The 27,864-nt window shown below is 45.7% G+C and overlaps 9 protein-coding genes across 9 annotated transcripts; 3 read left to right on the forward strand and 6 right to left on the reverse strand.

Annotated features, from left to right (window-relative positions):
* Positions 1-49: 49 nt before the first annotated feature.
* On the reverse strand, positions 50-4,032 carry LOC126578791 (toll-like receptor 13). The gene is made up of 5 exons (XM_050241702.1): positions 3,522-4,032; positions 2,274-2,403; positions 748-2,207; positions 548-675; positions 50-476 (listed from the first exon to the last, which is right to left on the reverse strand). Exons 1-5 carry the CDS (start codon positions 3,975-3,977, stop codon positions 287-289), a joined length of 2,364 nt encoding a protein of 787 aa, XP_050097659.1. The 5' UTR covers positions 3,978-4,032; the 3' UTR covers positions 50-286.
* A 7,095-nt stretch (positions 4,033-11,127) lies between these two features.
* LOC126578808 (uncharacterized) lies at positions 11,128-12,083 on the forward strand. The gene is made up of 3 exons (XM_050241730.1): positions 11,128-11,356; positions 11,431-11,681; positions 11,880-12,083. The coding sequence occupies exons 1-3, from the start codon at positions 11,209-11,211 to the stop codon at positions 11,886-11,888; spliced, it is 408 nt and encodes a 135-aa protein (XP_050097687.1). The 5' UTR covers positions 11,128-11,208; the 3' UTR covers positions 11,889-12,083.
* Positions 12,084-13,175: 1,092 nt separating this feature from the next.
* On the reverse strand, positions 13,176-13,905 carry LOC126578809 (uncharacterized). The gene is made up of 2 exons (XM_050241731.1): positions 13,817-13,905; positions 13,176-13,752 (listed from the first exon to the last, which is right to left on the reverse strand). Exons 1-2 carry the CDS (start codon positions 13,817-13,819, stop codon positions 13,396-13,398), a joined length of 360 nt encoding a protein of 119 aa, XP_050097688.1. The 5' UTR covers positions 13,820-13,905; the 3' UTR covers positions 13,176-13,395.
* Positions 13,906-16,527: 2,622 nt separating this feature from the next.
* Positions 16,528-16,969, reverse strand: LOC126578816 (uncharacterized). The gene is made up of 2 exons (XM_050241740.1): positions 16,916-16,969; positions 16,528-16,845 (listed from the first exon to the last, which is right to left on the reverse strand). Exons 1-2 carry the CDS (start codon positions 16,922-16,924, stop codon positions 16,567-16,569), a joined length of 288 nt encoding a protein of 95 aa, XP_050097697.1. The 5' UTR covers positions 16,925-16,969; the 3' UTR covers positions 16,528-16,566.
* Positions 16,970-18,226: 1,257 nt separating this feature from the next.
* On the reverse strand, positions 18,227-18,659 carry LOC126578813 (heterogeneous nuclear ribonucleoprotein D-like-A). Its single transcript, XM_050241736.1, has 2 exons — positions 18,651-18,659; positions 18,227-18,584 (listed from the first exon to the last, which is right to left on the reverse strand). The coding sequence occupies exons 1-2, from the start codon at positions 18,657-18,659 to the stop codon at positions 18,240-18,242; spliced, it is 354 nt and encodes a 117-aa protein (XP_050097693.1). The 3' UTR covers positions 18,227-18,239.
* A 437-nt stretch (positions 18,660-19,096) lies between these two features.
* On the forward strand, positions 19,097-19,494 carry LOC126576864 (uncharacterized). Its single transcript, XM_050238166.1, has 2 exons — positions 19,097-19,105; positions 19,168-19,494. The coding sequence occupies exons 1-2, from the start codon at positions 19,097-19,099 to the stop codon at positions 19,492-19,494; spliced, it is 336 nt and encodes a 111-aa protein (XP_050094123.1).
* An 807-nt stretch (positions 19,495-20,301) lies between these two features.
* Positions 20,302-20,831, reverse strand: LOC126578812 (uncharacterized). Its single transcript, XM_050241735.1, has 2 exons — positions 20,729-20,831; positions 20,302-20,662 (listed from the first exon to the last, which is right to left on the reverse strand). Exons 1-2 carry the CDS (start codon positions 20,735-20,737, stop codon positions 20,318-20,320), a joined length of 354 nt encoding a protein of 117 aa, XP_050097692.1. The 5' UTR covers positions 20,738-20,831; the 3' UTR covers positions 20,302-20,317.
* Positions 20,832-22,070: 1,239 nt separating this feature from the next.
* On the forward strand, positions 22,071-22,683 carry LOC126578811 (uncharacterized). Its single transcript, XM_050241734.1, has 2 exons — positions 22,071-22,256; positions 22,323-22,683. The coding sequence occupies exons 1-2, from the start codon at positions 22,248-22,250 to the stop codon at positions 22,665-22,667; spliced, it is 354 nt and encodes a 117-aa protein (XP_050097691.1). The 5' UTR covers positions 22,071-22,247; the 3' UTR covers positions 22,668-22,683.
* Positions 22,684-23,468: 785 nt separating this feature from the next.
* LOC126576865 (uncharacterized) lies at positions 23,469-23,875 on the reverse strand. Its single transcript, XM_050238167.1, has 2 exons — positions 23,867-23,875; positions 23,469-23,795 (listed from the first exon to the last, which is right to left on the reverse strand). The coding sequence occupies exons 1-2, from the start codon at positions 23,873-23,875 to the stop codon at positions 23,469-23,471; spliced, it is 336 nt and encodes a 111-aa protein (XP_050094124.1).
* Between the last annotated feature and the right edge of the window lie 3,989 nt (positions 23,876-27,864).

Below are 27,864 nucleotides of genomic sequence, written 5' to 3' on the forward strand. Positions count from 1 at the left end.
AGAGTTTGATTTTTATATATATAGAAGATAGATAGATAAGCGCAAGACACCTTTTTTGGGAGATATTTAATAATTAATGGTATATAATACACAGTTCCTAATAAGAAAAATAACATACGATTCCCGCGGAATCCTAAATCCTAAATCCATCTGCTCGAATTTGTAAGAGATAGCAGCCCGAATGGGGTGGAAAAAATCGCCCAACTGGTATGCACGGTCGCGCTGATCGCCGATCGAGCCACACCAAGCGCGCTGCTGCTGCTTCTCGCGCCACCGATCACGATCGTCAACATTTGGACGTCGAGAGCGCCTTATGGAGCCGCTTCCAGAACAGGGCCTGCTCGTGCACCGATCCTGTTGGCCACTTGATATAGGTTTTGGTTTTCAGCAAGTAGCTCAACGTTTTCGGACACTTGCGCCGTGGAATGTCCTGCAGCAGCACCAGTATCAGCTCTTCGCGGCGCGTTTCCAGCAATCTAATAACGGAGGGAAATGAATTGTTTAATCCTTTGGACCATCTGAATAGAAGGATGAATGCTAAACAAACCGATGCTGCGCTAGATGCATTTCAAACTGACACCAGTGGCTAAGCAGGAAGCTCTCGGAAACGATCAGCATCAGGCAGCGCGATCGATCCATGCACGATATAATGTTCTCGAGAATACCATAGCCAACCTACGGAGAAAAAAAAACACAGCGGGCTCATTAGACGCTCCCCTGCGCTCCATTCGTTCCTGAAAGTCACACCTCAAAATCACGCTCGTGCAGACACAGATTCACCTGGCTCACACCCTCCATATTTGGCAACAAATGATCAAGCACCCACTTGCGATCATCGTTGCTGTAGCTCACAAACACATCGTAATGGTAGTCCGAGTCCTTCAGCAACCCATTCCTATCGAGATACAGCTTCTCGTTATCGTTGAAGAAGCTCAGTATGGTCGAGTTTTTGAGGATCGTAAAGAAGTATTTGATGTGGAACCAATAGTAAAACAGACCGATCGCCGTCACCACCACGAATGTGGCCGCTATGCTGACGAAGATGTACACGAGCGTGTCCCCCTCTGACGTGTTACCGGTCGTCGTCTCCGGTAGATCGATATCGATCAACTCCTCATCGGACAGCACGCAATCGGAAAGCTCCATCGGATCGAGCTTCTGGTTACTGGTAAAGTTCATGCAGTAGTACTCCGACTCATCGTAATCGAACAGCTGGACGTGTTGCAACGAAACCAACGGTCCCGAGCCACCCTGATACTTATCGGCGTACAGTGGCTCCGCCGAAATGGCATACGCGCCCGGTGGTGTGTCGCTCTGGTTGTGCATAATGTTGCGGAGGAATTTCAAATAGTTGCACGAACACTGGATCGTATTCCCACCGAGTCCCATGTTCTGGAGGCGCGAGAAATCGTACAGCATGTCCGTCGTCAGGATAACGATGCTATTGTTGCGCAGATTCACGCTGCGCAGTGCTCCCGTGTTCGTAAGGATCTGCTGGTTCCAGGCCGAAATGTAGTTGTAGCTCAGATCAAGCCGCTCCAGCCGGGTCAAGTTGGTGAAGCTATCACGGCGCAACTCTCGTATGATGTTACCACGAAGGTTCAACACCCTTAGCTTACCGAGCGGCGCTAACCAGGTTAGCTGCTGTACCATCGAGTCCTTAAAGTACAGCACCTCCAGACTGTTTCGCAGCAACGTAAAGCTCCCCTTGTGAAGGCTCTGCGCCATACCGACATTGTACGAAATGTCAAGCATCTCGATCGAGCGAGCAACGAAAAGGTAATCGACGATCGCTGGCAGCCCGATGTTACAGTAACTCACGTACCGTACCCGTCGCTGAATCGAACGAAGGGCGATGAATGCTTGAAACTCGAGCCGTGTATTGGACAGATCCAGGAACACTAGATTCGAAAGCGGCGTAAACACACTATGGTGTAGATCGAGGCCCGCAATCAGTTTCATAAACGGATTCTCGATACGCTCCTCACCCTGCCGGCTCGTGTCCATGTTGGAGAGATCGAGATGAAGAAGCCCTCGGAGCGGTAGAAACAGCTCCATCGGAAGCATTCGGAAGCTATTGCCGGCCAGAAAAAGGTACTGTAGATTGGGAGTGTCCTCGAAGAAATCATGTGTCAACGCTCGCAGGCTACAGTTCTGTAAATCCAGCACGCGCAATCCCGCCAATGGTGGTAGTTTGGTGTAAGTGACTGCAAATAGTAATGATTGCTGGCATAAGACAGTGTTCCATTAAACGAGTGATGGTAAATGCTTACTAGATTCTGCAGACAGTTCGGTTAAGGTGTTTGCACGAAGCGATAGAAGCCGTAGATTGGGCATGCTGTTTAGTGTTGTCGTCGGTACGTGGAGTAATGCATTGTGCGCCAAAGACAAGTGCTGTACGCCCTGAAAGTAGAAGAAACCCCTCTTTCATTATAACCGGATACCGAGGTGATTAACGCTTGTTTAGGATATAGTTTGAAGCTTCTTAAGCCCCCAGCGTGTTGACGTATCAACAAACATCCAAACACAGTAACGGTTGATCCAGCAGACACGCTTATGACGGTGCACAGTCCGTGATAAGAAATTTGAAATCACTAACAAGCAGACTACGACAGATCTACTGGAGCTTTGGTTCACTGTGATAACACTAAACCACCTAGATTATCGGCCTGATTAGCAAATGAAGGCGTCATCGTATCACTAACTAAGCTCCGAATGTTCCTCCATTTCCGTAGATAAATTATCAAGGCACACACTGGTTCGTTTATCAGCTGGTTTGCAGCAAATCCCGCGCTGGGACTTCGAATATCCGATAATAGCTCGTTCGTTGATCCAGCGCTACATTTTGCGCTCCTCGCTCGCTCTCTCACACGCTAACCGTGGCTAGCTGAAAAGAATGAAAAATGCTTCTTCTCGAGTGGCTGATTCCGGTGACTGTGAAGTGTTTTGGAACAGAAAGGGCCGAGCGCACACGCATGTGTTTGGTGTAGAACCATTCACTCGAAGACACGCGAATCACGCAGCGACACTATTCAACAAGTCATCGCTACACTTGCCCCGCGGTACTCCACGGAGCAATGCGACATTGTTTTCCGAACGATAACGACACTCTCGAGCCGTCTGGAAGCAGCATTTCCACGAGCTGCCAGGCCCTGTTCTCATGTCTTGGGCATTGGGCTTCTGCATTAAGCCACGCTATCATTTGATCACATTTTAAGACACATCGAAGCCCGGCGATACGGCGTAGGGCGCGCGCGCGCGCGCTCGGTGGCCATTTTTGGCACACTTCGATATCACGGTACGTTTCCAAGGTTACCGGGACGAATTTCACTCGCGCCGCCACGGTTCCAGGTGCCTGCGAGGCGCTCTTATCATCTTCTTATCGACGAATCAACGCTCTGTTGATGCGAGTGTTTCCGCTGGCAACACCCTTACCAAGGGAATGACGCCAGCCACTAGAAACCATATTTTGACTCCCGTCTCCGGTCGAACACTACACATTCTTCGATTCCAATACTAACTTCAAGTGGTACGGCCAATCCGAGACTTTCGACGAGTACTTGCAGCCCCGCATCGGTGAGTCGGAGATGGGACAGATCGAGCGCGTGACGGCCCGGGCTAACCGTCAACCGGCCTTCCTCCGTTAGCCAGGGTAGATAGTTGTTGGCCGTGCCGAGTAAACACTCGATCTGTCGAGCAGCAGCAGCAGCTCCTCCGCCATTACCGGAAACAGAGAACGTACTTAGGGCTGGTATATTGTAGGGACCACCGGGCACTCGGGGTAGAAAGTTGAGCCAGCCATTCCCGTAACACTCGTACGGGCCACCGCAACCGAGCAGATCGCAATCGGAGGGATCCGGCTCCGGGAACACTCCCTCGGCACTGCACCGTGACCGGCGTCCGAACGTACACGATACCACGATGAACAGCGCTGTCAGGACGAACCGTGCCGATCCATCGAGCCACGAACCTTCCATTCAAAGACCCCGGAAATAACAACAGACGCAGTCAGCGGAACCAACACTCCGGACGAGCCGTTGGCAAGCTACTGACCGCCCATTTGTCACCAACATCGGTGCCGCTGTTGTGCTCTCGCTGCTGTGCTATCTGATAACGAACCGCTGCTGTAATCATTACGAGTCGATCAGAAGCAGCGAACGGAATCGATGATAAGCCTCCCGTTGAAGTACCAGGCCCCGAACACACTCCTACACAATCGTGATTTTGGTGACGTATTGATTGCTCATCGAACCGGAAACTGGACCGAGCCGAACCGGGTGGACTATCGGTGCTAACCAATATTGCAGTCAATTACTGCCACTGATTGCCGGTTGTTGACGGTGATAGGTGGTCGCATTTACAGCTGCCATGCTGTCTGGTAGCCGAACCCGCGGCCGGCGGGTCGCGTGCGATACGACAATTTGCCGCTCGTCCCTTAATTTATCTTTATGGATGATGCTTTGCCAGTGACAGCATGCCAGCAGATTGCAGTAGATTGACCGGTGGTGCCGGTTAGTCAATTGTTTGTTTTGTTTGTGTTTGTAAAAACCAACTCGTGGCAGCAAAGTAAAATAAAACTCTCATTTATTTAAAATCATATTAGTCCTTTTGATAGACAGTTGGATTTCTGTATCGTTGAGTCTAGGTATAAGAGAGCTTTGCACATTATGCTCGACCACCTTCAAGAGATGGGAGATTGAGTATTAACAACTAATCTGAGGCTCAACCTTATCACATATCCCTATTTTTCTTTCCGTGATATCACTTAAATTGATATTCTGATGAAATTGTCCTGATAGCTATGGATGCTGTTTTGAATTAATCACTGTTCTCTGCGAAAGATTGTCGCCGCCAAATTGATTCTTTTATGCCCATTTTTAAATCTCTATATCACACTCACAAACACCAGGTTTGACGTAGAATGTTGCCACTATTGCTAACTGGTGAAAGAGTCACGCACTGTTTCTGTTTGACGCAGTTTCATCTTTGCTTATTCCATCCTTCGTTCCTCATCTGCATCACAAATGAATTTCGATTCGATTTTACGTGAAATTTAAAGCGCACTACTCCAGCGCTTTATGGATTTAGAACCTTGAACAAGTTCTGTAACGGGTTCTGCAAAACAATCTAAAATCGCGTCCTGGCGAGCAAACCGCATACAAAAATGCCCGATTTTGTATCGAAAATATCCGCGTGGGTTGACTAGGTGTTTAACGTTCTCATTACACCACAATCTTTTCGTTTACCACTTGGTTAGATAGTTTCTATATTTCTACACATTAACATTATTTAAACTACTTCGTTTTGCATTTTACATCTTTTTACAGAAACATAAAATCCCATCATTTGCATCGCTCTTCTCGCCGGATAAAGCCGGTTTCTTGACGTCATCAGTGGAGTCCCCTTAGGCGACTCAAAGCATTCGCCGCACTTCCTGCTACAAACGATTGTTCTTGTTGTTCTTTTGCTCCACGGGCCCAGTGGCCCATTATTATGTCTCAAGGCTAAAGGCCTTTGATCCTATACCACTCCTCTCCTCGTTGTGTATTTCATTTTGTCTTTTGATGCGGACCATTATTCAATGCCATCCGGTGCAACAAAGTATGGTAGCGGAGCAGGTATGCTAGCCGATCTAGTCACACTCTTCAGCCCCAGTTCCGTGTCGCAAGAACCGGTTAGTGCGTGCAGTAGCAGCAACGCAGCAACAACAGCACCAGTGACACGATACACTAGCACTGCCTAACGTTCGCATGAGAAATATGAGATCGAGATCGAGCTTGCAGAGCTTGCCACAAAGTCCACGGTTCGTTCGTCCGATAGCTAGCGGTGACTGTTTTGGCTGATGGTTTATTTGCTCGGAATTAGCTGCAACCCAACGATGTGTGGTGGATTCTTCGACCAGCCGCACACCACACCACGATTCGGCAACTGACGCTTCGGGTTTCATAATAGTTGGTATGTCTAACGTGCGAACGCGTGCGTGTTTCGTGGTATTCGAGGCACTCTACCGTAGCGTTTGTAGCGAGAGTTGTCAGGCCTCCACTGCACGATCGTGCCGTGGACGGGTCGTTAATATGAAAGCAGTTTTACCAGCTTTTTGGATTCATTACGAACTGCCCATCGATCCTAACACCGATCTGACTCACCTTGGTAGCCGCTTTTAGTCGGGGCGACCTGGAAAAGGAGATCCTTCGATGTCGATGTCGACCTTTCGATCGTCCACCTTCGATCGTTAATAGAATCAAGCGGAAGGGGTGGTCCAAAAGGATTCCACAGTCGATGTAGTGCCACCGCGTGATGTTTTCGCCAATGGCGCCAATAAAAAAACCAATAATCAAATGACCGTCGGAGCGAACTAGCAAATTGGTGCCAGCCGGTAGCAGCTTAAGCCTAATCCATCATAAAAAGTGTCACTTTCCAATCCCCAGCACGTGCAACGTGGGTTGTACAATCGCTTCCACAATGGTAGAAGGTGGAAAGTTCGAAAACAAAAAAATCGTTCAAAACGTTACGTTCAACCGTTAACACGCCCGCAACAACCCAGCGCCAGTAGCCAGCGCAAGCGTGTCACGTACCGCACCAGTTGATAGTTCAGGTCCGATGAGCATCGAAATTGCATCACCACCACCACCACCACCAACACCGCAACATCGTGGCGACCATAGCATTGTGAAAGGATGAAACATCAGCGCATCGGGGGCATGGCACTGGAGTTATGTGTATGGGATGCGCTTGCAAGGTTGCAAAAAAAAACTACGGCCACAAAATCGGTGCCAATCGGTGCCACCGTCACTTCATAGGTACTGAACCAGCCACTAATCCGAAACAGCATGCCTTTTGTTGGAAGCATCAGCTGGCCGTCCCGGACAGGACGGCCTTGACGATGATCATGCAGATGCGCTTCAGGCGCTGCACCTCGTCGCGCTGCTCGAGCCGTTCGCGCAGCGGCAGCGTCAGGAATCTAACAATTTGCACCACATACAGCAGAAACACCAGCGCCACGAACTGCGGAGAGGAAGAAATCAGTCATCATCAGCAACAGCTGCCCACCGAGAGCTTCAAGAGCACCGCACAAAACTCACAAAACTTCTTGACCATCAGATCGGTTGTATTGGCACCAGCATCGTCCACCGTGGCCGCTGACATTTCTGGTATCCGGTGAAGCTGTTGCTCAGTTACATTAACCAGCTCGCCAATCACGATCTACACGGTAAGCAGAGAGAACAGACAGAGAGAAAAAGGCCAAAATCACATGTTTGTTAATCCACTTAGTGCTGGCGGTTGCCATTAGCGCACAACTCACGCTACACACGCTCGACGGGCACAGCAGCATCGTATTTGCTTAGAAGAAGTAGTAAAATCAGCAACAGTAACAACACCAACAGCAGCAGCAGCAACACTACCGCACAACCTTTAAGCGAACGAAACAAGATCCAAACACACTCCACGGAGTTCACAGCTTAATTCCGCCTTATCCGCTGTCGATACGATGTACGAATGCCGCGAAAAATTGTTTGCGAGCAACCGCGCTCGACGATCGACGATCAACGCGATCGAGCGCGAGCCGAATCCGTTCGTCGCTTACGCGTGTCTCTCCGAGTGACGCCGTGCCCGTGGCGGCCTTGGGTTCGAGCGACTTGAGTGAGCCACTTCGGCCCGGTGGTTTGCTGCAAAACGGCCACTCCATTCTGGTTCTCGGGCCCCGAACTGTTGGCGCTTTGTGCGGGAAAATGGAGGGAAATGGATAGCCCAGTGTTTGAGTAATCGTTGAGAACACGCGAATGGTAAAGAGAATTGGCAAATAGTAGTCAACGCTGTGAGAGGCAATTTAGTAGAGAGAGAGAGAGGCCAGAGACTCTCCGGTGGCGGCACATGAGTGGCACACTGCAAAGCAAACGCAATTCAACGATTGCGATGCATTCATGCTGCACGTTCCGTGGCTGCATATTAAGGTAGCAAGTAGTAGTAGCTGTTCAGCGACTCTGAGTGATTGCGATCGTCCGCGATCGTGAGTGATCACTCCAACATACTTCTAGCTTGCATTCGGACGACCAACAACCTGTTCAGAGCTAGTTTGTTTTAAGCGGAGCGATATTGGGGTTAAAAATTGGGTTCCCCCATCATTTGAAACCAAAAAAAATGATAGAAAGAGTTAGAGACACACATCGAGAAGGGGATTTACGCTACAAAACATGTTTTGTGGGCCGGGCGCAGATGATACCAGCGGTCCTGTCTAGCTGATCCTCTGAAGAAACCACAAAACCGTTGCCCAGCGCACAGTGGGTCAGTTCAAAGATCGCGATCTCGTGAACTGAGGGCTATTTTTAAACTTTTAGGAGTAAAAACTTTTTTCGCAGCCCTCGCTCCGACGCCACACTCTTCGCGATCGAAGAAGCACGAGAAACGAGTTTTGAATCCTCGCTAGCCAGCTGCTATACTGCTGGCACCCCACTGTGCGCTTACCTCGAAGACTCGCCGAGGTCCTCGAGCTTTCTGTTTTTTTAGTTGCATCTTTCAAATGGGAGGGTGCTTAGTGGCAATGGTGGCTTATCTGCGCAGTGACCGACCGACCGACTAATTAGCCGCAACCATTTCACCAGCCGGCCGTTCGGCGCGGTGATTTATTCATTTGAAACCATCTCTTCTTCACCTTGTGATTATGTCAGTGGGGGGAAGTTGTGTTACCGTTTTGAATCCGGACCGCTCTTCTGACGGCCACGGCATAGCCCTCATCCAGTTGATATAGCGTCAAATGACGTGTCCGTTCGAAGTTGCATAAACGTTTATTCGCAATACGAGGGCCACCGCAGGGCGGGATTCCATCCTTCGACCATACAATGTGTGAATTGATTGTGCAAATGAGTGTTCCACCAGAAGCAGATTGCACACATCGGTTCGGTTGTGATTGGAATGCCCCCGCCGGACGATGTCGTTCCGTGGTAGGAATGTGGCGTTGCGGAGAAGAGTGCAGTAGGCGGTGTGAAGTAGAATCGTTCGCCGTTCTATCCAGTGGTAACTAGATGTGTGACCGTCACAATGGTTGGAGGTTGAACAATCCGAGCGAGTTCGAGCGTCCACTTCGATACACACCGTCCAGCGTGACTTCTAGACTCGAGCGAACCGAGGACACAGAGTTGCTTAAATGTTTCTTTTTTACACGCTGATCCATAGATGATCCACAGTAGACATTGAGCGATCGGAACCACCGTCAACAATTGCTGGAAAGAGCATCTGATGGCCCCGCTTCGATAGCACTGATTGCCGAGGTGTTGCTTCAGGTCCCTTAGGTCCTCATAAAACGGACGAGACGGTCATCTCCATTCGTTAGTAGCACACATTAGTATGCTGATCGAACGCTTATCACGCGCTTTAATGGTTTGTGGCCGTCGATCTGAGACACGGTTGCCTAGTTCCAGCTCCGGGCAGTAACAAGCACGGTGTGTGGGTCTGTCCATCGCTGCATCTTGAAATTTGGTTGCAGATGGTTCCAAAACACAACCCGTGCGACATCTTTATACGCCAGAAAGGGCAAGGGCCATCGTGGGCTGCATTGACCCTGGAAATGAGGATTCTTCCAGATTCGGGAAAGCACCGGTCACTACTAGCTCAAGGACATCCACGGCGGGGTGGGGCACACTCTCCCCGCAGCCGGTGCCTAGCAACATTAGCATATTCATCTCATAACCTCAAAACACGCATTTGACTCCGAGCAACCCAATTTCTTGGGCACGCGCCCGAGTGTGTGCCGGTTTGGATGCGATCAGTGACCGGACAGATAGTAGACCACCACCCCGGCGGGTTGGGGACCTTGCGATATCATCGCAGCTCTGCACCACAATCCATCGACTGACCTGCGACTTCTTTTCGATGCTTCGAGACCATCCACCAACGAATCGATGCTGGGTGCTAGGCGTTTTAATTTCCAAATTTTTCACCCCACCCATCCGGTGACCGACCTCGGCCATTGTCGCCGAGCTGCCACTCACTCACGGAAATGGCTCTCGAAATGGAAATGGCTTGGAGCGGACACCCGTGGCCGTTTGCCGTTCCGTTGTCAATTAGTGCAAACGTGGTAATCCGCCTGGCTGATCGCGACATGACCTTCACCTAATGCCAGGGCGCGTGCACACATTTGTTTGTGTGCATATGGGGTGGTGGTGTACTGCTGCATTGTACTCTGGTGTTTGAGCAGCATCGTTGTTGAAGGGGCCAAACACCAGTGCGCACCATCCAACAGCTGAAGTACAAAAGGCTGCGCCGTTCAAGTGCTCTCCAATGCAATCCGAGGTGTCCATGCGTGTGCCAGTGCGCTGCGCCACCCTCCAATTAACCGATTGACCACCCTGAACAGCGCATTGCGTCACGCGGCGCGAGCCATCCCAAAAACCGCTACACCAGCCAAAGCGCCGCCATTCAGGTTAAGCATCCTTTCAGGAGGCAACAGTAACATCAACAATTCACCCCAAAAAGGGGGCTGGAGCTGTTGTGGTTGTTGTTGTAGCTGTTGTAAAGGGGTTGTTTGGTTTGAAGAAGAGAATTTCGCAGCCCCAACGTGCGTCACTTGTGGCAGGGCATCGTGCCTTGCCAAGGTCGATCTCAATCAGAGGCGAAGCCACCGCATTAGCATACCCGTCGCATCCCACTTCCAAACGGGTGGGGATGAGAGGCTGCTGCAATCATCTCCTAGGCAAAGAGCACCCTGATAACCGCCTATTGCGACTGCGACGGAGCGGGCTGGTTGCTCCTGTTCCATAGATTTACATCCCATCAGGCGGACACTCCGGGAACAACCCGTGACACTCCGAATCCGATCGATCGCGAGCCAGCTAGCTACTCCACCACCACCACCACCAGCAAAAGCACCGTGAGCATCGTTCAAGGATCCGTCCGACGACGACGAGTGGTCAAGCGCCGCCAGCCCGTGACAGTGGCATCGGTTTTCGGTTTTTCGTGTGATTTCGTGGTCCAAAGGGGGTGCGTCGAAGCGATCATCACGCTGGTGATGATGACGATGATGATGCGTTCGTATAAAATGCAGGCTCGGGTACCTGGCCGGAATCAGTCCGCTCGTCCACGCCGTCTCGTCTGCAGTCTCGTGTCTTGTCAACAAAAACGGCAACAGTTAGTGTTGTGTTTATCGTGCTTGTGCTTGTGCTTGTGTGTGTCCAGTTGCTTTCCGTCGAGTAGTGTCCACACAGTCGGTACAGGATGAAGCTCTTCCGTAGCGCCAGCAGTGCCCTGCTGTTCGTCCTGATCGTTGGCCTTGCCTGGAGCCAGCAGCTCGAACAGGAGGATGGCGAAGAGACGAGCGATCTGGAGACGGCGGAATCGGCGTTCCACATTGATCCGAAAACTGGTACGCGCTCTAGTGTTCCGTGTTCCTTCGTGGAGGATCATGTTGTTATCCTTATGCTTTGTTTCCTTTTACAGTGATCTTGACGGGATTGGCCGGAATCGGTGGGCTGGTTGTGACGGGCGTCGGTCTGGGAAAGCTGCTGCTGCTGGCCAAGGCGGGCAGCAGCTTCGGCCACAGCTCCTCCAGCGGCTGGGACAGTTCATCCTCCTCCTCTTCCCATCCTTCCTATCCTTCGTACAAGTCGTACTCGAGCAGCTACTCGTCGGATGAGCCCAAGTCCACCTCGTACTCGGGCTCGCTCAAAGTGACCGGTTCGCTGTCGCCGGTGAGTTCCTCGTCCTCTGAATCCTTCTCCTCCTCGTCGTCCACCTCCACCTCCTCATCCGATTCATCACCATCACCAACATCATCACCCAACTCGGAAAGCGCGGACGAGCCCACCAAAACGGGCCTCTCGCTCGACGACGGAGACGATCCACTGCCCGTAAACTGAGGTTTCGAACACCCCCACCCCCTTTTCCAGGTGCACTAGCGCGCGCAGATGTGGAGCGTACGATCGCGGTTTCCTGTTCCGTTGGGAGTTGCGGCGGCAGTCGTGCTGCTGGCCAGTTTTTGGAGTAATCTAGCTCTAAGGTTAGGGCATCGTGCGTTAGCGTTGCATATACGTGCGGCACCGTAATGGCATGAGGATTAGAAGAAGAAGAAGAAAAAAAACACTGTTACTGTTAGCTCGTAAGCCACCATCACCAACGAACCGTATTGTGATACTCATCGAAAATATATGTATATGACTCATGCATCAAACCAACCGCTGCTCTCTGTTTCTTCGTTTTCGCCGACGATTAAGCGATTAGGCAATGTTGTTGCGCCTATCGCTGAGCCCCCCGTCCGAAATCTTCAGGCACCCTCCCAGGGTGGCCCGGGGATAGGTTTAAGGTGACCAAACTGAGCGGCGCACCTCAATCAATTATAATGGCGTTCGAGGTGAAGGTTGCCTTCACACGTTCGCTCGTTTGCGGTGAAAATTATCACCAGAAGGTGATCAGATTCCTGCTCGCCTGTGGCCGTGGATCTAGGTTAAACATGGGAATATGTTGGTTCTTTTGAGCGTAAAGCAATACTAGTGCACAATAAATTAAGATGTCGTTACTATTCAGTGTTGATGATGCGCGTGTGCCTTCAAAATATGGAACTTATTGAAGTGTAGCATAATTTTTATTAGTTCGAATACTAAATCATATTGATGTGCTGAATGTTTATTCCAATTACTCTCCAGATGCAAGAGTTTTAGAGTGAAGAAAAGAAAAATCAAAGTATACTCATGCACATCGCTTAGCAACCGGTAGAGTGCAAGATGCTGATCAGGGTCAATTAGTATGTCAACCTAAATGAGATCAAGATGGCCTTGTTGTACGTCATCCGTCATCGAGTTAATAGAGGGTTTAAGCATTTCCAATTATAATTCCTGCTACACTGAATGCATTCTTACTTCATCGATTGTTTTTGATTAAACATGCATGCATAAATTACATTATTTTTTGTTACGGCAATCATGGCATGATGATCATTGTGACCTTCAGCATTGATTTATACCTCAACCACACCTAGAGACCTTGTCATCGCCATGCTAAATCGTTGGGTCCGGCACGTGAAGCCTTCCTTGTGCTCTCATAAGCTCGCCGTTAAAGTGTCAACCGCACTCTGTGGTACCGTGATGAATGAATTATGCACATCAATTTCGGCTTGTGAATCGAATCCGCATCCGAAAATTAGATTCGCGATCGAGCGAGGACAGAGGGCTAAAACGGTTTGCTTCCTGAATCGCGTGGTTATGTTGTTTTATTGCAACTCATGCTAGCGTGACAGTGAGAGCGTTCTAACGACTGGCTATGGCTAAAGACAGTATCTTCTGCGTCACAAGGACGCGGTGCTAGGCGTAACTAATGCGGCTCAAGCCTCCAATGTGCCACCGATCCGAAACCAAAAACAAACCAAATTACAGCACGGCCAGCAATGGCGAGCGATGGTGAGCTGCGCGATCAGTAGTACCACCAATCGTGGTAGTAGTACGGACGGTACCAACGGTAACGAGGGTAGTAGGAGTAGTAGACACCCGGGTAGTAGAGTGGACGGTAGAACCGGTACGTGTACGATTCGGATTGCTGCAAACCGTCGTCCACGCCGTCGTCGCCATGCTGCTTGCTTTCCCGCTCCGTGATGGGACCGGCTTCACGCAGCACTTTTACCGGTGGTTCCGGTGGCGTATTGTAGATTCGCGGTATCGGCCGATCGCCCTTTTCGGCTTCCACCATTGCCATCATCGGCTGTTCGAGTGGCTGTTGGAGTGTTAGCTCACCCGAAAACCAAAGACAAAATAGTAACAGAAGTAAACGGTTCTGAAATAACGTCAGGAGACACACGATGATGATTAAGAAGTGGGAAATCATTGCTCTACGTTACCATTGCACCGAGTTGTTTCTAGAGAAAACTGTACTGTTCCCGATGGACTTCAGCTGATGACTGATACTCTGGAGGGAAAAAACCAACGGCATTGACGCCCTAGGGATCGTTTGGATTTTATTGTTTTATACAAAAAGTTCGAAACAATTGCCATTGTTTAGAGTGGAATCGGATTGATTAAATCGATCCCCTTTGTGGACATTCAAGAGGACTGATCGTTAGCTAGATTGTTACGTTTCACACATTGATTTAAAGTTCTCGAATGCGCATTACTTCGATTAGCATAAAATCCATCTGGGAGAGCACACAAATCCCTTATTGAAGGGGGGGACAGGCTCTTTGGTGGTTTACGCTACAAAATTGGATTGGGTTGAATCTTAGGTTTTTGCCCGCAGCGATCATGTCATACAATTTATAAGACCGTTTCTTCATTTTTGATGTTCCACAAATCTACAACCACGCGTGCAGTAAAAGAAAAAAACAAACAAAAAACGGAAATGAAATGCGGTATCTCGACTTAACGAAGAATCGCTCACACGCGACTTTGAGTGTCGTGAGTGCCAAACTGGTGCTTCCATCTTTCGGTCGGTTTCGGAAGGACTCGAGCTTTTGAAACTTAATTTTTTTAGTTTCCTCCTAGTTTTTAGTTTCCTCCTTGTAGTTTAGTTTAAGAACAATAGTTTGTGAAATTTATGGCTCAATAAATACAAAACTACCCACAAAATAGAATATTTTGAAATTACCCTATCTCTTTGCTTCCAAACTAGTAGTACGAACGATTGGATTGTTTTACGAATGATTCATAGATTATTCAAAGGAGTTTATTAATTAGAGTTTTCAAATGTACTTTCCCGCAGCCCTTGAGGCTTAGGTAACTTTAGGAAGGTGTTTTAAATCCAAAATAAAATAAAATCCAACGTATTGTCTTGCTAAATAAGATAATACGTGGCATTCCAACAACAACACCAGAAGGAACAGTCGTTGGAATGTACGGTAGCCCCTCAACAAAGGGCCCATGCGCACCTGTACGAAAATTGAAATGAATCGTATTAATAATAGTTTCGCTGCGCGCTTAGAAAGATAAATGTGATGTCGGGGCCTCACGCGACTAAGATAGAGGAACATCGGTAAGCGCCAGAGCGTATAAATTAACATTCATTAGCGGATGTTAACAACGCACTGATGAATCCCGTTCAGATCTCGTGTGACTATTTACGAACGCGGACCAAAAGGGCACGGTTTAGCGCCAGTTGGAACCATCCCTTCAGTCCTTCCATCTGATTGTATTGACCTTTCCCTTTTTGGCGGCCGATCTGCTCCAATTCTGTGCTGAATAGCTGCGGCCATAAAATGTCATCTAATTTTTTTTTGTTTTTTGAACATCATCACAAGTCACGCAACATTTGCTCGGGGCGGCAATCGGCTGCTGTGAGATATATTTCATTTCAGGCAAACGTGGGGCCTCCAAGTTCAAGCCTCCCTCCCTCAGGAGGGGATTTACCGTCGCTTTTGCGTCACGAAACCAGTTTAGCATGGGCCCTTGGCATTGGCATCGACGAAAACCACCGAAAAGCCCCCAAAAAGTTTATGATCGCCAATTGGATGCCCCCCTTTCACGCCCCCCCCCCCCCCCCATTCAATTTTTGTTTCCGTTCTTTTCGTTCATTCCCAGATGCAGCTTCAAGGGTCGGTGGTTCAGGGACAAGACAGATAAGACACACCTCCCGCCTCCAGAGAACGAGCCGTGCCGAATTCGCATGGCAGGAATGCAACATCCCCGAGGCGTCGAGATGTCGCCACCAGATTTGGGTGTTTTCTGTGCATTCGGCTAGGGGAAACCGTTCCTTCCTCCACCCTCCCATTGGGGTGACTGGGGGCTTGATGCTTTCTAGATTTCTGCGAGGATTTGGTCCATTGACGTCAATCGGTTTGTGGTTCGGATCCAAACAAAGTGTTAATTGATTGGAAGTCGTTGCTCAGAGGAAAGCGGCAAAAGGGGACAGAGGAGGCACGTTTCCGATCTCCAAATTGGAAATGTTAATGTTTTGAAAGTGAGATAGTATGCAGGAATCGGGATTCCCAGGGGTTTTTGGGCATCGTTTGCGAATGGCCACAAATCCGAGATCTGTAGTTCCATCGCTGCATTCCGGGAGTATAAACCAAGAACTATTACTTATTACACAATTGACTGACTGGTGCCATTGTTTGTTAAATTCCATGTTCTATACACCACTAAACTATAATAAAAGTTCAGATTTGGTTGTACATATTGTTGTAAAATGTAGCTTGTGCTCGATTTCTCACAAATACATCAAGAATTTGGGAGACTAATACCGCCGCAATGTATATAGAAAACCAACACGCTCTCGTATGTATTTCTGCGGAAGTATGTGTTATCGTTCCAGCAGGAGACCCTTCCGAAAAAAAACATCAGGAAAAGTAGGGATGACTTTGAGGCCAAGATGGTCGACCGGGGGCACACGCGCCTGAGACCTAAGACACTTTTCTATCGACCTTCGGTGAAGACATACGTTGGACCCTTGCACAAACCAACCGACAATTGGAGTGTAGTAGCAACAGCGGTGCGGTCTACCCCCGCTTCGAATGCAGTCATTGTGATCGTTTTCATCAAGTTTTGGTGTCGAATAGTTGTTTTAACGGGGTTTTGAATGTTTAAATTGGCGTGCCGTGTTTCCGTTCTAATCATTTGACCATTTATTCAGATGTTTGTTGTAGATCGAGACAGACCACTACCAGTAATGGTGATAACCATGGTAGTACCGTGGGTAGTACCAACCGTGGTGATAGTAGCGAGGATATACATGAATTATTTTACGGTATCCAAAGCCAAACGTTTCCGCCTTATCCATGTCGTCCTCTGCAACGATACTTGCTTCGTCTCCAGGCGCTGATGCATCGACTTCAACGATCTCCTTCGGAGCCGGAGAGTCTTGGGAGGTAACGGGCGTGCCACGATCGTTTGGCATTGCTACTGCAACTGCAGCAACGACGGCGAGCAAGCATAAAATCTGTGAAAAGGTTCAACATTTGTTAGCAAACTACAAACCAAAAGGTCAGCTTCTCCAGCATAATTCTTACCTTGAACATTTTTTGAAACTTCTGCACTTCAAACTTAGTAAACTCGAAATGATATGCTGCCTTTTCGAAGGACCTTAGTTCAATGATGAGTCCTCTAACGCATCGTGCTTTTATATTCCACATTAAATCGCACCTTCGTTTCGACCCGCAATGGGGTTCACTGCAATAATGCGTCAAATTCGTTTCGTGACGTCAAATCAAGGAAGCTGGAGGCCATTTACACTTATGTGATCATACCAATCTTCTAATCTTGCCATTTCCGTTCCTATGTCGTGGGTTTAAATGTCGTCATTAATCGTCGATCATCTCGGTGTCCATCCGATTGATGGACACATTCGTTTTGACTAATTGCGTCAAACGAAAGAATGTGGCGTAAAGCGTTCGTTTAGTCGATGTATCAGCGAGTGATCTCTTGCTAATATTCGTTCTTAGTTTTTGCACACGCTCGCATGTGAATCGTAATGTTAAAACACAACTGATACAAATGTTCAAAAGTGTACTCAAAATATGCATTATGTTTAAAAGGTTATCATTGTTGTTGAAGTGAAGAGTTTTCCGTGAAACATCCTTAATCTCTAAACTCAAGTGAAACAGTATTCTCATGCGAGAATAGTGGAATTATTTGTGCTCGACGTTTATTAGTGATATTAGATGAATAAACTGTACATATTGTGTAAAGAATATTGTTTCTGTGATTTGTTTTCGTCAATAATCTTTGATTTAGAGGTGTTTTTATTGCGGATAGTTTCAGTGAGTAAGTGGAATCGTATTCCTATGTATGTATCGTATGTTCCTTAAATGTTGAAAAGTGTTACACACAAGCGCATCTCAGTAGTAAAAAACTCTGTGTTTATTAACGTCGAAAGTAGTTTTATGATTGTACTGCCTAGTTGATTACAATTGAACTATCAAGTGAAATTGTTTGTTCAAAATTGAATCACTACTTTGAAACGGGTTAACACATTCACGCACGCGTGACTTACTTTCAATGTAATGATGTGATGATTGTAATGTTTTAACCCAGAAATATCCGGTAACCAGCCCAAGTGATTAGCAGAAGAATCCCGTAGTCTAACCAGCACAAGTGGTAAACGTAAACGACTGATTCAGGTCCAATTGATGCCAAACAGCACTAAAAATGCTCTCTTCTTTAAATATGAAAGCTTTTGATCAGATGTGTATATTATCATCCACCCTTATAACCCTCAACGCAAAACCTCAGTTTAGCTTTCGGTATCACTTGATTGTGTCCACGTTACAAACAACGAACGGTATTTCTGCTTCAAAATAAATAATTTATTTGCACCAATTGAAATCACTCCAATTACCAGTAGTGACCGTAGCTGTAATAGCTGGGATAGTAACCGTAATGGTAGCTCGGGTAGTGGTAGCTCGGATAGTGATAACCACCGTAGTATCTCGGATAGTAATGATGGTAACCGAATCCGAACGTCTCCGACTTGTCCATATCATCCTTTCCTTCAGCGGCACTCACAAGCTCATCTCCGTTAGATTGCTCTGGAGCAGGCTGGTTCGATGTTGGCGCCTCACGTTTCATGATACGTCTCAGGGGGGCATTACCCATGGGAACCGGACCATGGAATCCTGGTGCTGGTGCTCCATTTGGCATGGCAGCAACGACGGCAACGAGGGCCAGGAGGCACACAACCTGTGAAGGATGCAAATTTATAAATTAATTTCCTGAAATTCAAACAATGCTTCTCACACAACATACTTTGAACATGTTTGTTGCTGTTGCAAACGATGTTTATGTTGAAATAGAACGAGGATGCTTCTGCACAATGCACTGACTGCGAATCGAATGATGATCACTAGCAAGACGCACTTTCCTTTTTATACTGATCCGGTGAAATGAGTAAAGGTGGCCGGTTTCTTGGCGATCTCGCATTCCCAAATCTCATTGACGTCACACCAAATGACCACTCCAGTCCAGGCCTAGCACGGGCGAAGCTATGCTTTTGTGAAGATCGGCGATTCGGTCTGTAACGCCACTGTAGGGGAGCATCCGGTTAAAGAGAACGATAATATGTAAAAGAGGATGGCGTTCTATATAAAGCCGATCGCAAAACGGCAGATGTCACCAGTTGGTTGAAGTAACTCGTTGAAACAGTATCATACTGAGCTATTGCGAAGATTATAAAAAAACACATACTATCTAAAATGTTCAAGGTATAACAGACTGGAATGTAAAAACGACCGAGAGCTAATCCAAACATCGATTTATACATTAGGTACTTTGCTTGTTCGCGATCATCGCCGTGGTTGCTGCAGGAGTCAGCGATCCGAGGATCTCCGGTCCCCGCCCGGCCCCAGGACCTCTTGGAAGGATCGTCAAGCGTGAAGCAGTGGAATCGAAAGATGCCCCCGAATCGGCTCTAGAGGAGCAGGACGATATGGATAAGGCGGAGACGTTTGGATTTGGTTACCACAAATCGATCCATGTGTACCCGAGCTACGGATATGGTTACGGATATGGTTATCCGTTTTACGGTCACGGATACGGCTATGGATATGGTTATCCGGGATACGGTCACGGATACTACGGTGGCTACTATTAAGTAGATAACGAATAAATTGTAAAATATTCCAAAAATAGAATTTTATGCTGCACTACATTGAATCCATCGTATTCTTGTAAAGAAAACTTAAAAAAAACATAACTAATACTGAAGATCAACTTATGTTGCTACTTATGCTTATGTTGCTACTTATGCTTATGTTGCATGTAACATGAGGCATTATAATGTAAAGTAAGGTGTGAAAAGATATTCAGATAGTCACTCTTGTCATTATTTTAGACAAAAGTTAATGTTTTTTTGTGTACTGACTGATGCTGTAACTGTTTTAATATGAATGAAGTGTAATTCGGTGAACAAAAAGTATCGCACATTACTTACAATGAATTTCAGTAAATTAGTTGTAAAGACTTTATCATTGGAGGTCACGGGCAGGGAAGGATCGTTTGGCAATGCTACTATTACTGTAGCACAAGCACAGATCAGTGTGACAGTACAACATTTGTTAGTAAACTAGTCACCAACATGTGAACACAAATTTTATCTTCAACATTATGTAAATATTCTCCTCTCTAGTTCGAGAACTCGGAATGATATGCTGCGTTCAACGGTTTTTCCGCCACGCGACTCATGCTTTTATACTGCACATTAGACCTCTTTAGGGCTTCAACATGCATTTCCTGCTAGAGATGCACGTCACGGGCCGTGCGAACGACTATTTCGATTTTTGGGATTTTAGCTTTTCAGAAAAAGCATTTTCGTGGAGTAAAGTGTGGTCGATCGGTAGGTTTAGAGTAAAACGAATTGTTGCTTCTGATTATAAGTTACATAAATAATTTATTTGCGCCAATTGAAATCACGTCAATTACCAGTAGTGACCGTAGCTGTAATAGCTGGGATAGTATCGGTAATAGTAGCTCGGGTAGTGGTAGCTCGGATAGTGATAACCACCGTAGTATCTCGGATAGTAATAATGGTAACCGAATCCGAACGTCTCCGACTTGTCCATATCATCCTTTCCTTCAGCGGCACTCACAAGCTCATCTCCGTTAGATTGCTCTGGAGCAGGCTGGTTCGATGCTGGTGCCTCTTCTTTCATGATACGTCCTGGGGGGGCATTGCCCATAGGAACCGAACCCTGGAATCCTGATGCTGGCGCTCCATTTGGCATGGCAGCAACGACGGCGACGAGGGCCAGGAGGCACACAACCTGTGAAGGAAGCAAATTTATAAATTAATTTCCTGAAATTCAAACAATGCTTCTCACACAACATACTTTGAACATGTTTGTTGCTTTTGCAAACGATGTTTATGCTGAAATAGAACGAGGATGCTTCTGCACAATGCACTGACTGCGAGTCGAATGATGATCACTAGCAAGACGCACTTTCCTTTTTATACTGATCCGGTGAAATGAGTAAAGGTGGCCGTTTTCTTGGCGATCTCGCATTCCCATATTCCATTGACGTCACACCAAATGACCACTTCAGTTCAGACCTGGCACGGCAAGCAGCTTTCAATTTTTTGATAGTTCGAGAACAATCCACGGCCGCATCGATGAGCTAATTTTGTCTGTTGATTTATTTGCACTCGATTAGAAAATTTTATTTTCCACTTTTAAACTGTGTCCCCGAATTTCTCACTTTTAAACTGTGTCCCACGATTATTTGAACGAACATTATGTCCTTCAGAGCGTTCCTATCTATTGTCGATCACCGGTGTTTCTTATGTTTCAGAACGATCGAACATTAAATTGAAAGATCCCCGTTAGTGATCAATTTGTGTGATGTCAAAGCCCATCACGTGATAGCTGGCTGTTTTTCATAAGATCAATTGTAGAAGAAATATACCAAGGGTTACTGCTCATCAGAAGAAACATAAGTTTCAAAGCAAAAATGATCAAGTAAATGAAGAATTTCATTTTACCTTTTTGCCTTTGTTTGCTGTCACTCTAGCTGCCGGAGTAAAATAGAAAGAATCATTGAAATCAAGGCAGTTGAGGGTCACACGCGATAACTGCTTTTATTTAATCTGAACGAAAGACTTGTACAGCCGAAAAGCGACGAACCCTTTAAAAAAAGGTTCTAAGGTTCTAATCTGAAATTTAATGACGCATAACTCCGAAATGGTAAATGCGAAACTTTAATGGCCGCTTCAATTTGAATGCTTTTGTCTCCTAATGAGCATGTTGGTGCGTGGGTTTTCCTATCAGCAGTTGTAGTGGCAGGAGAAGGAGCTTCATTCAAATTAAAAAACTTGTCAACCGTATTGGTAAAGTATCCCATGATGTCACTTCAGTGTGGAATGATCGATTCCTTCAGATGACACAATATTTACAAGAATGCAAGATATGTATTAGAACATCGATTGCAGCATCTGCAAATGTAAACGCAGCGTTTACTCTGAAAGGCTACTGCAAACAATATTTAAAATAAATTCTTTCGCAATTGTAATTCAACATGAAAGATTTTAAAGCAAGATAAAGTTTTAATAATAAAAGAGTTGTTTTTGGACATAAAAAAGGTATACATGGTCATATACATCCCAGCAAAGCGATCTGACTTCTGAGATATTGATTGGGTCAGCCCCATTCCGTGGGTGATTTTGTGTGACGTCAATGGAATATGGGAATGCGAGATCGCCAAGAAACCGGCCACCTTTACTCATTTCACCGGATCAGTATAAAAAGGAAAGTGCGTCTTGCTAGTGATCATCATTCGACTCGCAGTCAGTGCATTGTGCAGAAGCATCCTCGTTCTATTTCAGCATAAACATCGTTTGCAAAAGCAACAAACATGTTCAAAGTATGTTGTGTGAGAAGCATTGTTTGAATTTCAGGAAATTAATTTATAAATTTGCTTCCTTCACAGGTTGTGTGCCTCCTGGCCCTCGTCGCCGTCGTTGCTGCCATGCCAAATGGAGCGCCAGCATCAGGATTCCAGGGTTCGGTTCCTATGGGCAATGCCCCCCCAGGACGTATCATGAAAGAAGAGGCACCAGCATCGAACCAGCCTGCTCCAGAGCAATCTAACGGAGATGAGCTTGTGAGTGCCGCTGAAGGAAAGGATGATATGGACAAGTCGGAGACGTTCGGATTCGGTTACCATTATTACTATCCGAGATACTACGGTGGTTATCACTATCCGAGCTACCACTACCCGAGCTACTATTACCGATACTATCCCAGCTATTACAGCTACGGTCACTACTGGTAATTGACGTGATTTCAATTGGCGCAAATAAATTATTTATGTAACTTATAATCAGAAGCAACAATTCGTTTTACTCTAAACCTACCGATCGACCACACTTTACTGCACGAAAATGCTTTTTCTGAAAAGCTAAAATCCCAAAAATCGAAATAGTCGTTCGCACGGCCCGTGACGTGCATCTCTAGCAGGAAATGCATGTTGAAGCCCTAAAGAGGTCTAATGTGCAGTATAAAAGCATGAGTCGCGTGGCGGAAAAACCGTTGAACGCAGCATATCATTCCGAGTTCTCGAACTAGAGAGGAGAATATTTACATAATGTTGAAGATAAAATTTGTGTTCACATGTTGGTGACTAGTTTACTAACAAATGTTGTACTGTCACACTGATCTGTGCTTGTGCTACAGTAATAGTAGCATTGCCAAACGATCCTTCCCTGCCCGTGACCTCCAATGATAAAGTCTTTACAACTAATTTACTGAAATTCATTGTAAGTAATGTGCGATACTTTTTGTTCACCGAATTACACTTCATTCATATTAAAACAGTTACAGCATCAGTCAGTACACAAAAAAACATTAACTTTTGTCTAAAATAATGAGAAGAGATCTGAATATCTTTTCACACCTTACTTTACATTATAATGCCTCATGTTACATGCAACATAAGCATAAGTAGCAACATAAGTTGATCTTCAGTATTAGTTATGTTTTTTTTAAAGTTTTCTTTACAATAATACGATGGATTCAATGTAGTGCAGCATAAAATTCTATTTTTGGAATATTTTACAATTTATTCGTTATCTACTTAATAGTAGCCACCGTAGTATCCGTGACCGTATCCCGGATAACCATATCCATAGCCGTATCCGTGACCGTAAAACGGATAACCATATCCGTAACCATATCCGTAGCTCGGGTACACATGGATCGATTTGTGGTAACCAAATCCAAACGTCTCCGCCTTATCCATATCGTCCTGCTCCTCTAGAGCCGATTCGGGGGCATCTTTCGATTCCACTGCTTCACGCTTGACGATCCTTCCAAGAGGTCCTGGGGCCGGGTGGAGACCGGAGATCCTCGGATCGCTGACTCCTGCAGCAACCACGGCAATGATCGCGAACAAGCAAAGTACCTAAAGGGAGAAACAATAGCTGAATTAGTTCTAGTTCCAGCATGCGATCACTCTTTTGTTGTCTATTGTACCTTGAACATCTTTTATGCTGTTAAAATCGAAAACGATCATAGAGAATATGAACTAGTGACGTCGACTGTCGACTCTGTTAGAAGACAACTCAACAACTGATGAAATGTCCACCGAGAGGGCGTCAAAGATCAAAGAGAGGGCGGGATATCAAAGCCGCGGTATTAAAATCGCGGCTCGCCCAAGCCCAAACGCTATCTATCCGGTTTTCTTTGGGAAAAACAAAGTCGATATGCCAGTACTGTCGTCACGGAATCGGTATCGAAGAACATAGAATGTAGAAGCGGATATGGTAAATGGTTGTACCGCAGCTTGCGTCAAAAGCTAAAGAAATTCTATCAGCTACCGGGGCACCTGCTCTTGAACCTTTTCTTTCATCCAGAACTGTGACACAAGAATTCACAATATTTCGCTAATTGATGAAGCGAGCTCAAAATTCCATGTTGAGCTTGGTAAATCCCAGTTTACGAATTCTCTTGACTGTCGCCGACAACATCGCGTCAACAATACGTCTTGGAAATTTTGTTTTGTTCTAGATTTCGACTAGGAAGAGCATGCGAGTTTTGTGTTTGTTGTAAAATTGATGTAGTCCAGAGTGTATTTCACGTATTATGAATGCTTTAACCGAAGCGCTGGTGACATTATCAGACTCGCTTTTTTAATACGAGACGACGAGCTCTACGAAAACCAGTTGATTTGCATAGAAGTGATCTTTTCTCAAGAATGTTTTGAGCTTTTGGCTGAGCTTTTCTTAGACGATTTTCTTCGCCACTGTACTAAAGAACTGCCTTTTTGGGCTATCCTTTACCGCAGACTCGGTTAAGGACTTGCTTTTAAAGATAGATGTGTTTAGCTAGAAGCTGAAAAGATGGACGTTATTTGCAGTTTCTGTTTGGTCGTTATTGGTCGTTCGGTCGTGCCCATCGTTGCCCCGTGCAGCATGATTTGAGGTATAGGAAGTTCGATGGTCTTTTGGTAACATTTGGAGTCTGGAAAAGTGCGGCTTTTCATAAGCTTCTTTAACAATTATAATTATTGCAAAATTAAAAATAAATAATATAAAAAATGCATCGTATGCATCGTAAAACCGGCTTTAATTTGATATTGGAATTTAATTTGAACTGCCCCTGAGAATTACGTCAATCGTTAGAATCGAAAATCGTTCCTCCTAACCAGAGCAATTTAGAAAACAGGTTTCTACCTCCAAATGTAGGTTCTTGCTGCAAAAATCATTCATAAGTGATATCGAAAGTAAGTTTTAAGCGTGCGATTTTTAATTTTGGATTTTTCTTTTATTTGTCAGCAACCTTTACCGATCTGGTGGTAACACATCTTTGCATTGTACGCAGCGGGATCACATAAAAGTAGAGAATACATAATTATCACAACGTTTCGATCTTGTGACACATGCTAATGACGTAGTTCCGGTGTTCAAAACTACACTAATAATGTTGAAAAGGAAAAACCAATGCACAAGAAGCCGGAAAGCAATTGATTCGGAAACAATCGAAAGTGTGAAAATTGAGAAAAGAAAAATTTGACTCTATAAAACACGTCACAAGGTTGTTGGATGATGACTTCAACAGTGCGGCAGATTTTCGATTCCTACCTGCGTCATTACATGATGATCAACGGGAAAGTATGACAAAACCCTGTTCTGCTGCAAAAATAACCGGTCCTGAAGGTGTGCGGACCTGTGGCAATATAAAAGCCGAAATTCCGCGCCATGCCGTGACCAGTTAACCCAATCCGATCGGTGAGGATAGAACTAGACAGCTAATAGTTTCCATTGCCGGCCATGTTTAAGGTAAAAATAAAAACACCGGATAGTTATCAATTAAGTGAATTTTGACGTTCTGATTTGACCCTTAACTTTTGCAGTTCCTGTGCTTGCTGGCATTTGTGGCCATTGCCCACGGCGCTCCGCAACCATCTCAATCAGAGCCAGTCGGGTCACAGCAAGCCACGGTTGGTGTTGCTGCTTTGACGCCTGCTCGGAACGCAAAAAATATCAACGAAGCAGATACATTGACTCAGGCGAAAGAAGTGTCTAGCACCGATTCAAATGTTTTAAATGGAAAATCAGATGATATGGAGGGAGCAGAAGCGCACTATTATTATCCGTCATACGGATATGGATATGGTGGCTACTACAGCTATCCGTCCTATGCGTATCCGTCCTATGGCTATGGTGGCTACCAACCGTACTATGGAGGATACGGTGGTTATTCTCGTAGTAGATATGGTGGATACTACAGTTATCCGTCCTACGGATATGGCTACCGACGATACTATGGAGGATACAGTAGCGGCGGTGGATATTCGGGAGGAAGTAATCATGATTCAGTTCATCATGATCATCATCATGATCATCATGCGGACCATGGTCACCATGATCATGGTAATCACGGAGATCATGGAAATCATGGAGATCATGGCAGCCACGGAGATCACGGCCATCACGGAGACTGATATGGATCTAACTATGGAACGAACGTCTCTCTTAGCAAGCTTTAAATGGCGACAATCGTCAACAGCGAATCACTTTACAAGGATATCACATGTTGAAGGTACACAAAATTACTCCTTTACAACAATTCAAGCGCAATTGAGTACGAATAAAACTTTGCTTACAACTACATTCGGCATTGCCATCGTTGCCTTCTATCTTGCTGCACGGTTGCCGACGATTTGATGCTTCTTCGCCACAAATCTCAGCCTTTTATAGGAAATACTCATCTGTGGATGGACACAAAAGTCTCGTCCAGAATCGCTACAAGAACCGGTCTTGTATGAAGAGGAATCCCCATTGAAGAATGAAGGCTTGCGTATTGGTATTCAAATTAGATTCTTACCGTTTCGTTAACTCTGTGAAAAACAGGCCCTGCTGAACAAAAATAGCATCACCTCGTTTACTAATTTTCTATGATTAATGTTGGCACTAATAGCATCTACGAACCGTGCGTAAAATAGTATATTCGAATGAAATCTTTATGCAAACAAATAGATTAGAATAAAACACTGTGCTCATGAAGCTTTGTTAGTTCTTTAAAAAAATCTATCAAAATGAGTTCAATTGACTAAATGTGCTCGGCCAGGCCACAAGAAAACAGTTGATAGTTAACATTCGTAGCTATGTTGACGGTAAAATCACCGAAAATATACTGAACTATTGCTTAGTTCAATGAAGCGTTGCATTAGCACATTCTTAATTATCCTTGGGGTTAATGCTAATGATGCTCCGTATCTAAATGGAACATGTGGATTATCTGTTGTATGGTACATAATCTGTCGAAAACCTCTCGCTTTATATAAGAATATATGGGTAAATAATGGCGCATCTTGATAAAAAAAAACTGGTATTACAGGGTCTGGGATTCCTATTAAGGGACGGCGAAAGGGATTTATTAGTCTTTAGCCGGGGATACATGAAGCGTAAACTCCCGTATAAACTCAGAGTGTAATGCCAAAAAGATTATACTTATGTCAAAAAGATTATAGGCCCGCTGAGTGTAAATCCGAGCGTAAAAGCAAGCGTAAACACAGCACCAACATGAAGCGTAGCGTTCTGAAGAATTGAATGTTCTACAATCGCTAATACAGCAACTAACATCTTAAAATATAGAAAAAGATGTTCAGAAATCAACTTATCTCGTCGATTTATATTTTTTGTGGCCAGAAACACATGTAATTGATGTAATAGCATAGTGTAATTGCAGGTGCACGAATGTAATTGCAGTTGACGTTTCGGTATAAACTTTTATGCGATTATGCCTGCCACACGAAGCGTAAACTTTTTGGCATTACATTCTGAGTTTATACGAGAGTTTACGCTTCATGTAACCCCGGCTTTTAAATTAAATATTCACAATTCTGCGTAGATTCTCAGTCGAAGAAACACAGGAGCACCACAATAGGAATAGTACTAACGCTTTTTCGAACATCTCAAAAGCTAAAACATTTTTTTTTAGGTTTTTAGATCAGGTGTTGGTCACTGTAT

The sequence above is a fragment of the Anopheles aquasalis genome, chromosome 3 (assembly GCF_943734665.1).
Source record: "Anopheles aquasalis chromosome 3, idAnoAquaMG_Q_19, whole genome shotgun sequence".
Taxonomy (NCBI): Eukaryota; Metazoa; Arthropoda; class Insecta; order Diptera; family Culicidae; genus Anopheles; species Anopheles aquasalis.